Source organism: Arachis hypogaea, chromosome 1 (genome assembly GCF_003086295.3).
Source record: "Arachis hypogaea cultivar Tifrunner chromosome 1, arahy.Tifrunner.gnm2.J5K5, whole genome shotgun sequence".
Classification (NCBI taxonomy): Eukaryota; Viridiplantae; Streptophyta; class Magnoliopsida; order Fabales; family Fabaceae; genus Arachis; species Arachis hypogaea.
In genome coordinates this window covers 12,408,983-12,419,770 of record NC_092036.1, presented here as the reverse complement: position 1 = coordinate 12,419,770, position 10,788 = coordinate 12,408,983, and the positions used below count along the sequence as shown (strand labels likewise).

Genomic DNA, 10,788 nt, shown 5'->3' with positions numbered 1-10,788 from the left:
ATACTTAAAAGTTTTTTATATAAGTATATTTTTTTATATCTTTTGTTTTTAAATTTTATTTTGTTTTAATTTTATTTTTAAAATTATTTATTTACATTAAATATAGCTTTGATAGCTAAATTTTTAAAAATTTTAGGATTAATCCAATAATAATACGTAACAATTATATCTGATTTACTTGTATTGAAAGTTGTTCTTGTGAAATTGTAAATGAATTGATTCTAATTTTTTTAAAAAAATTAGCTGTCAAAGATATATTTATATTTGATGTAAATCGAAAACTTTAAGACAAAATTAAAACAAAATAAAATTTTAAGATTACTTTTAAAACTTTTAACAAATTTTAAAAACAAAAAATTTATACTTTACCCTAAACAATATTATTATTGTTAATTGTATTATTATGTTCCCATCTCAAAATTAATGAGTGACAGAGATTAAAGCCAAACCTTCCAAATCAATACTTAAATATGTCTGGTGAACGTGGTTACATATATATGGTTGCCATTATTATAGGGTTTTGATTAATTAGTTATATTATTATTAATTATGTCTCAATAATATAATTTTTTGTTTTTAATTAGTAAAAATTAATAATAATTAAATACGTTGCATGATTGATTGAGAGAGAATTTTCTTGTACTAAAATTTTTCATTCTTTTTCATGCCTAGAAATATCAACAGAATGTATCTTATAAGTGTTTTAAGATAAAATAAAGATGAGACAAAAATATTATTGGATTTCTGTTCCTGATGCATTTGTTCTTTAATTTGGTTTTTAGAGTAGTGTTTTTAAGTTGTCCTGATGGGACACAAATATAGTTAGTTAATTAGAATGGGACAATTTTTACTCATTTTTAAAAAGTAAAAAATATATATATATAGATTTTTTGTTTTTATCATCATGATACAAAAACTTTTTGGCTTCTCTATGTAATTATGTATATCACGGGTAAACAAACAAGTTTATCTATTATTACCTTCCTTTTTATTTAATTTATACATTAAAACTTAAAACCAACTTCCAAACACTCCATTTAAAAGAAAACGAAGAAATATTATTTTAAGATAGAATATTATATATTTTTGTTTCTATTCATCTCTCTATATATATATATTTTTGAAGTAAATTACATATTTATATCCTAAAATAATTTTCAAATGTCACATAAATAATCATATCCTCCTTCTAGCAAGCATTAGAAAGTGATACTAATTAATAGGGTGTTTGCATACTACATAGCATGTATCCCTTTCAAGCCAAATAGCACCAAAAAAAAAAAAAACCCTCTCTCTATATATGCTCTTTTATTATTAGAGAAAATAACACATTAAATAGTTCCTACACTTTTTATCTAACTAATTAAAATATAAAAATATTTTTTATTTTTGAAAACACGACATTTAAATCTCTTCAGAGGACCTATTTATTCTTATATATTTTGGACGAAAATTAAAGACTTAGATGTCTTGTATTTTAAAAAATAAAAAATATTTTTGTATTTTTAATTAGTCAATAACTTATATATCTTCGAATTATAAAATTCAAGATTTATTTATTTTTTTATTATTATTAAAAGATAATATAGCTTCCTTCTTGTTCATATATATAGTAGTGTGCATTTATATTTGCTTTCTGTTATTTCTTTGTTTGTTTGTGTTATTCAATCAAATTATTATTGCAAACTAATAAATTCAAGGGAACTTGCATAAAATCAGACTAGAATATATGTATCCTTTTCAGCTGAGTCAAAAGGATGCAAAACCTATAACATCTTGAGATGTAAATAACTAAATATACGTGTTATGATTTAAGGTGGTCCTTCTTAATTCATACGTAAAAAGAAAAAGAAACAATAAAACAAATTAAAGAATTCAAAAGGGAAAAAATGGTCCTGCTTGCAAAGTGATAATAAGTTTTGGTACATTAACAATAGAAAAATTTGATCTTAAATTTCATATATTTGACCTAGTTTTATACGCTGAGTAATACTTAGGAGTATTAATTATTCACCCTCTTAATTACTTTTTAAATATTTAAGTGAGTAAAAGTTTATATATATATGTCATGGTTCTGAAAACCGGACCGGACCGGCCGGTTCAACCGGAAAAACCGGGAACCGGTCAGTTAACCGGTCCGGGTAAGCACAAAAACCGGCTAGCAAAAAACCGGTAAAAAACCGGTCGAATCGGCTGGTTAACCGGTAAACCAGTCAAACCGGCCGGTTTTTTAACGGTTTTTTATTAAATTAATATATTTAAAATTATTTTTAGGTTTTTTAATAATTTTATTTAATATTTAATTAAACCGGTTGAATCTCAGTTGAATCCCGGTCGAACCATTAAACCATTAAACCAGTAACCTCACCGGTTCATTGACCGGTCCGGTTCTCGCAACCTTGATATATGTTACTTTTAAAAATATTAAAAAGATAAAAAATTAAAAGAATAATTAAGAAAATGATATATATATATATATATATATATATATATATATTCAAAGTTATATGTATTTTCCTTGTCTTTTGTTTTGTATTCTACAAGTAGTTTTATATGAAATTTTTGTTCAATTCAATCGCTAAGTATATTTAATGTGTGTGTTGTTTATCCATAAATGTAATAATGTAGACATCTTGGTATTTATTTATAAAAGTAACCATAGGAATAATTTTAAGAAATTGAGAGTTCAAATTTCATTTTAAGCTTAAAAAGAAAAAAAAACACTTATTTAAAGATTTTGGAATTTAAGTATTGAAATTAAAATAACTTTTTTCTTAAAAATTTTTTACTCCTTTATTGAGATTTCACTTCTTCGGTTGAGGAGAATCTTTTAGATTTCAGATAATGAGAGTTGAGATTTAGATGGCAGTAATTTAATATAAAAATAATAAAAAATTTGCAAAAGCATTATTCCTAGGTACTTTGAACACTAAAAGTTTCTTACGTGTCATGGTTTTGATTTTTATTTTTATATTTTTAAGGATGATTAGTTCATTTTAATCAAACCCAACGTCATTATCTTCAAACACAAATATCTCATGTCCTCTTAACAACAAAAACAAATATCTAATGTCACCAATCCTCCAAAAAAAAAAAAGAAGAAAAGAATATAAAAAGAAAATATCTCATGTCAATTCACCTTTTAATTCTAACATATATAGACCTAGGTGATATTTTCATCATGAAAAGTTCCCTCCTTGTTCACTTTTCATTACTGTTTCATTGGAACAGATTCATAAGATATCCATAGATGAGCACAAGAGCATTATTATTATTATTATTTGTTTATAATATTATATAACAATTTATGAATATTATAATAAAAATTTATTTGACTGACAAAAAGATGAAAATTCATGTACAGTTATTTTCATATAAAATCGCTAGTTAAAAATTGTTAAATGATTTGATATGTTTGACTAAATTATTATCTTACCATTCTCAAGTAGCAACTTCACAAAAAGTCAACTACACGTGAATTTTCACGGACAAAAAATCAAACGCTACTTTAATGTGATGACCAAAGATACATAACAGCAAAGGTTAACATACATTGATGCCTAAGTGGATGTGTATTTAAGATAGTAACTGGGATTTTAATAAATCATTTATAGAAGATAATTATAATAGTTGGATATGTAAATGACTGGTTCTTTGATTTTTAACTATTTCACTGTGAAGGATAGATTATTTCACATTTTGATGTTCTATCCACAAATTCAAAAGACTAATATATATTACAATATACAAAAGTGAATTATATATTCCTATCTACAAAGAGATATATAAGGTGAAGACTCACGTATAGTTGTTTTCACGTGAAGTTGATAGTTGAGAGTGGTTAAATAATAATTTAGTCAAACATGTCAAATCATCTAACAGTTCTCAACTAACTTCGCATCAAGACAACTGTACAGAGTTTTCGCCGATGTATAAATACGTTTAAAAAAATTAAAGGAGGGATGGGAGATTAATAGATTAACCTCCAAAACCATTATTGGTTTGTTCTCCAACAGTGGGGTGCCTATTTTCTCTTGCTATTTCTTCTTGCTGGTCACCATTATCCACTCTCACTATCAAGCTTGATCTTGGAGTAATGGGAGACAATTCAGTCTCAGATTGATAATCTTCGTCATCATCATGGTCCTCATAGGATGAAGTGTGCCGTGTCGAGTGGCCGGTGGTTTTGAAGCGGTGTAGCATTGGTCCTGAAGAATGCACCGTCGAACCAATGGTGCTTCCTTCGTCCAAGGTTCGTGCCTTGGACTTCCCTAGCCTCTCTCCATGCTTCTTTTTCACAGCCATGTGCCATTTCTTCAGCGCCTTAGATGTTTGTTCATCAAATATTGATCTTTTCATTGTTGAGCCCATCTACAAGTGGCAGTGACAAATAAAACGAAACAAATGAAATAGAAATCTAAATAGTAGTATGAATTTGATTTTGATGCACGCCTAGTGTAAAGTAGTTTTACACGTGCATCCAATTACATAATGTCACATCAGAAAAAATAGGTGGAAACTCAGGTGTAGTCAACTTCACATGAAGTTGATAACTGAGACCCGTTAGATGAAGTCAAATCAGTCAAATCATTTAACGGTTCTCAACTATCAACTTCACGGAAGTTGACTGCACCTGAGTTTTCACCGTAAAGATAACTACCTTTCACATTGACCACGTGAATGTCATCCAAACGAATGGATGTGATTGCACGACTGTGTAAAGCGCTTTACACCTTTACACTGTCAGTGCATTAAAATTAAACTCTAATAGTATTGACTCATTCTAAATTGAAAAATCTAAATAGTAACTTACAAAGAATAAAAAACAACTAGTGTTTATCATGATTATGGCATTAGGAATCAAATTGGAACTAAGTCATTTTATCAATAAGAAATTTTCCCATCCACACCCATATAAGTTTGTTTCGGACAAACAAAATGTATGCATCGTCGATCTTGACCCCGGAAAATCTTGCATGAGTGTGTTTCTATTAGATAAAACAGTAGAAAATCATCAAGCAGAAGCATGTAATACCTGAGTAACGAGAGCGTATAATGGAAGCGTGATATAACTGCATAGGCATAGCACTCCAAGCCTTCAAGCCACACAAGAATTCATGGAATTAGTTAATGTTATGAAATGCAACTTTGATGCATATGATGCATTTTTTTATGTCAATATCTTAGATGCACAAGGTTCAACTTTGGGAGCCAAGGTAATTCATTAGTAGACTTGAATTATACACCAAATTTGAACCATTGCAATTCTTTGATACATGATACATAGCATAATCATGTTGATTTGCTACTTTACTGCGAAAAGAGAAATTTAGGTGTTAACACTTACCCTAAAACTACTTTAAGTATTGCAAGCTTGAAGTCAGCATGAAAACAGTTTCTAAACCCAAAAGTGTACTGCAAACAAAGCAAGAATCATCGATTACTCGACCGTTTTAACATAATATTGAAGAATTATTATTCAAGGTTAAGGCGTAAGGAGGTAGGTTCAATACCCATATCCACAAGAAATATGTTATTTGGAATGCATTCTGCAAGTGAAGTGAAATAAAATCAGTTAGTTATTGATAAACAGATTGAAAATTCCAAAGCATCCTAAAACAAATATCTATATTGTTCTTGCTAGTATAAATGGTAATATCTTAATCCATTCAATAAGTTAAACAGCATGAAAACTCGAATTCGAAGTTACAACGGAAATTATTTGTTCTGCAGGTGTATATCAAGATTCAAAAGAACAAAATCTGCATGCTTACACTCAAGATTTTTCAAGGTAACACACATAATCTTCCTTATCTTTGAAACTTCCAACTTCAAGTCTTAATAATTTATACATGACTTTTTTGGATATGCAAAATATTAGTTCTGGATTGTACAAAAAGGGAACCAATGAAATACCTGGAACAAAGCAAAGTGAATAAGATGAAGAACTAACTGAGGCCGACCGAACCAAAAATATTGGTCAGAGCCCTGAACAAGAGGAATCCCTTGGACAACAGCATGCTTTTCTGTGATTTCTATAGCCATATTTGCTAATGTGGCTTGAAGTTTTGTTCCAACAGCCAAAATTATCTGCAACAAATTAAATATTTATTTGTATATCTCAACAAAACTATGATTGTGCATACTATATATATAAAAAACAAAATACTCACGACGACAGGAATTAAGGATGCCCAAAACATAGCATGCCATCCTGCAAATAATATAAAAATTACCTTTAGTTTGTCAGTCGAATTATCGACAGCAAAACTGTAGATACTAAAAGACTCCAATAAGAAAATAACTTCTCACCATTAATATTTAGTAGTAGAAAAATGACAAACGACGCCCAGAGGACAGGACTGTCATTAATAAAATAAACAAGTTATGATGGTTTAAAAACCGTACAGAATATACTCGCATGAATGCTTTTGTAAGAGAATATATTACCTGACTCCAACAACTATCTTGAAGTCATCCTCCAAGGATCTTTTGATATACTTTTGGAAGTCAAATTTACTTCCAGGAGCCATATGGACCTACACATAATGCACAGTCAAACAGCGAAGGTGAATTCGATATTAAGGTTGTGATGCTAGTTGGGATCTTAGAGGGAAAGGGAATGAATGAGTAAAGTGGAATCTAATTTACTTTCCAAGAGTAATATATTATCTCTCTCTCTCTTTCTTCTAGTTACTCTATTATTTCCACGAATAACCATGAATCTTAACATCTTGTGAGGAGGAAAATGGTATCCACGAATGGATAGGAATCGATGCAGTGTGAACCGTGTATTCTAACTCAGTTGTGATCTTTGTAATTTGCTTACCCATCTTGGGTTTAAGCCAGTTTTAATTGGGGAAAAATAATATCATAAAAGAGCATATCTTATCAAGGACTCACACTGATAAAACCATTGCGAAGAGCTAGGTAGTCAGCTTTACCCACAGACCTATAAAACTGCCGAAAGAAGCAACCCTGAAATTGGCAAAACAAAAGAAACGGTACACAACATCAATTTAAAAAGAGCACAAGAAAATGAAGCAATGAAATAATTAATATTCAAGTCATTTGAGCTATGACTCAAGTATGCCCTCGTTTACTTCTAATAATTTGCATAGGATGGGTCCAACAAGTACCGGGTGTTGACATGCCTCTATCTTGTTCATAAAATCATATCCTCTATCTCAAGAAGAGAAAAAAAGAAAAAGAAACCAGAAAATGTGGAAGATTAGCTAAAGAAAAGATCTTACAATATAGAAGAAGATGGGATTTCTAGTCCAAAAAGTTGCATGGGCTTTCACAAATGATGTTTCATGAGTTAGCCGGAATCTCGAAGCATCTAGACACAAATGTGCAACATATGAATGAGATTGCATGCAGCACAATTTCAAAGTAAAATTCATAAACTTAGAAGCCTAAGAATTTGTCACTTTTTGCAATGCAAAAAAAGATAAATACTTAGTGCATCATTATCCACCATACCAGTAGCAAACTCATAGCCATGAGATGAAGTCTCTGCCTCCCATGCCTTCCACCCGCGTATCTGCAGAAAAGAAATTTTTTACTACTTGCAACTGACATCTTAGGATAGGGATTTAGGACAAAATATCTAAGAGTTAAACTAGATCTACTAATTTCCTCCTATTCTTTCAAAGCACAACGAAAATTTTATACTTACGAGCATCGATTTAATATGCTTAGAATGGATATATATGGAAAAATAACTTTTTTAAGTATTCAATGAAAAAGGGAAATGCAGACCTTCAGTCTCCCAAGAAGCATTGTGACAGCACTGTAAAGCACATGAAGAACTGCCAAGAAGAATATGAGGATGTGTAACTGGTGCAACCCATTGCTTGATATAAGCGGCGCGTATCCCTATAATTAGCAATTAGTAGATAATGTTAAAATTACTATAGGTAAGTAAGTAACAGCAACCTTTGACCGTGTTTCCGAAAACAGTAAGAGGTTGATAGCAAAGAGTTGTTTTGATGAAAGCATATCAACCAAAAATCAAAACTTGAAACCCCCCATAATAGAGGGAAAAATCGCTTTGGCAAATGGCAATCAACAGATAAAGATGGCACTTTGAAAGAGTAAATATCCAAGTATGTCACACACTGTGCCATCATTTTATTTTTCTCTTTTCAAATACAAAATTGCAAAAGGTTTGGAAATTATCATGGTCAAAAGATATAACTTTAGCTGCAAGAAAAACCTTTAAGATCCTCTTGACAAAAGAACATGGAAATTTAAGCATAGAAACATTAGTTACCTCCTTGCATTTATAAACTCCATCTTCTGATAGAAGTTTCCTATGAATTTGATCTTTGCCGCTACTCTCATCGCCGCTACCTGCATATTTACATGGCAACAGTTTGTCCGCGGCACTGCCAGGAATACAAATTCTAACAATGTAACTCTGCCCGAATGTCAAAAGCAGAGAAATGAAGCCTAGAACCATCAACTCTGCAAAAAAACAGAGATTTAAAACAGAAGAAAACATGTGGTAATTATTTATTAAACATTAATATCAACATGTACTAAAAGTAAGTCAAGAATATTCAAACTGATTTTCCAAGTTACAGTGATAAGTATCATAATTCAGAAGTTCATAAGAAATCATTGCTTGGAAAAATTCTTACCAGCTTTGACTTTCTCAAGAGCTTCAAGCAGAGCCCTCTTGTGCCTATCATTTAGCCACTGGAAAATTTCAGCCAGTTAGGGACACAGTACACAAGAAAATCACAAATATCTTTTACAAAATTTGGAAGAAACAAAAATGAAAATTACACTAATGACACATTGTCCTTGGTCAAACAGTCTCACATTGAAACTAACAACCAGAAAATTAAGATCAACTAACACAATTCTTCATTTTCCTCAGCAACAAAATTGAAAGTACAAACAATGTTACATTATCATGACAAAATTTTCCAGCTACAAAAACATAATAATTGATCATATTTCAAAATTTTGAGAAATTAAATCAAATTAAAGAAATAAAAAGGTTTGAATTTGATGGTGAGAAATTAGTACCGTTCCAACTTTGTGAAGACCCTTCTCAAGAACAATGGAAATTAAGATGAAGACAGTGCAGACACCAGCCACAGCCCAAGTTGGTGTTTGATCAAGTTCACTCCCAGTCCCACTGCTATCACTTGACGCCATTACACCATTCCATAACAAGCTACACGCTATGCTGATCATAAAAAACTGCATTTTGCACTTTGAGGCATGCATTTATGACAAATTACAGAAGCAGTTACAATTCTCCCGGAAAGAAAGGAGCACTGAGAAAAGAAGAATAACAGGTTGACCAAGGTTGAGAAAAATTATGTTGGGGTTTTGTGGAAAAGGAAAAAGATTGCAACTTTAATAAATAGTGTGATTGGTTTCTTCAGAAATGGAAGGTGAAGAAAGATTACAAGAAGCACCAATGTTCAGACTTCAGAATCAAAAGCGCGTTCATTTACTGGTAGCTGGAGAGAGAGAGAGAGAGAGAGAGAGAGAGAGAGAGAGAGAGAAGCAATGTGTAACTATGGCTTCTGATTGTGCCCAGCAAGTTGCTGGCATTGAAAGGAGCTCATGGATTGAATTGAAGCACCATTTTTTTTGTTAAGAGTTGAAAAAAAAATTATTTTATATATTTTCTGAAGTTCTATTCTGCCTCTTGTCATGGTTTATGACATTCATTATCTTATATATTAATATTTTTAATCCATTTAGGTTGACTAATAAGTGCTCACGTTTTAAATTTTATTTTGGGTAGATAATAATTTATTGACCAATAAATTTTTATATAAAGTTTGAATGTATATTTAGTAAATTTTTTATTTTTAAAAATAATTTAAGAAAAGTTATTTTTTAAAAGAATTTTTTAAAAATTATTGTAGTATCTGTATTTAATAAAATTAAATTAAAAATAATTTTTAATAAGTATAATTATTATAATTGTATTTAAAAAAATAATTTTTTAAATTAAAAAAATCATAATAAACATAAATATAAAAATTAAATTTAAAATTTAATTGATATATGAATTATATTATACTTTTTAAAATTTTAATAAGTACAAATTAATTTTAAAAAATTTTATTTTATATAATTTCAAAAAATTCTTCTGTTGTAAAATTTATAAGTATAAGCGCGTAATTTTTTTGATCAAATACAAAATAAAAAATTTATACTTTAAAACAATACAAATATTTTTTCAAAAATTTTATCGAATCAAGTGAAAATAATCTACTGAATAGGAAAATCCTATTGAAAAGAATATAATCAATGTATTAACATTTATATCATTAATATTATTATATTATAACGTAATGTTTTTTCTCCTTATTTATTTATGCCTATGGAGTTATTTATTCATTGAGCTAGATTCTCTCTGATTCACTGGCATGGTTGTAACAGAAGAATTTGGTTGCCATTTCTTTAAGAGAATGCCAATTAAGAGATTAAATTAATCACTTGTTCTCTTTTTTATTCAATTACTTATTTCATAAAAAAATACAACATGAATAATCAGTAATATTGAGAAAATAAAAAAATTAGAACTTGTCTTATTTAATATTTATTAGTTACTATAATAATTAATATAAATACTAAATAAAATAAATTTTGACAGATTTTAACTAATTTTTTTATTATTAAATATTTTCGATAAATAATCTCTATTTGCAATAGATAGTAGATACTCTAGATAAAAATAATAGGTTATTGTGATTATATTTGCATTTTGCAATTAAGGAAAGTAATAATTACCTAAGATTATGCTAGCTT

The 10,788-nt window shown here is 29.3% G+C and overlaps 1 protein-coding gene across 1 annotated transcript; it reads right to left on the bottom strand.

The window, feature by feature from the left end:
- Positions 1-3,635: 3,635 nt before the first annotated feature.
- On the bottom strand, positions 3,636-9,712 carry LOC112797415 (MLO-like protein 10). The gene is made up of 15 exons (XM_025840333.3): positions 9,043-9,712; positions 8,649-8,706; positions 8,279-8,472; positions 7,765-7,881; positions 7,486-7,546; positions 7,254-7,342; positions 6,904-6,978; positions 6,451-6,539; positions 6,313-6,362; positions 6,174-6,214; positions 5,917-6,090; positions 5,514-5,549; positions 5,348-5,415; positions 5,036-5,096; positions 3,636-4,371 (listed from the first exon to the last, which is right to left on the bottom strand). The coding sequence occupies exons 1-15, from the start codon at positions 9,244-9,246 to the stop codon at positions 3,979-3,981; spliced, it is 1,710 nt and encodes a 569-aa protein (XP_025696118.1). The 5' UTR covers positions 9,247-9,712; the 3' UTR covers positions 3,636-3,978.
- Between the last annotated feature and the right edge of the window lie 1,076 nt (positions 9,713-10,788).

Coding starts and splice junctions, on each gene's coding strand:
- LOC112797415 (XM_025840333.3), bottom strand. CDS start 9,246: ATGCATGCCTCAAAGTGCAAAATGCAGTTTTTTATGATCAGCATAGCG. Junction 6,540..6,903: donor TTCGCAATGGTTTTATCAGT/GTGAGTCCTTGA, acceptor CATTATGTGTAG/GTCCATATGGCTCCTGGAAG. Junction 5,097..5,347: donor ATACTTAAAGTAGTTTTAGG/GTAAGTGTTAAC, acceptor TGTGGCTTGAAG/GCTTGGAGTGCTATGCCTAT.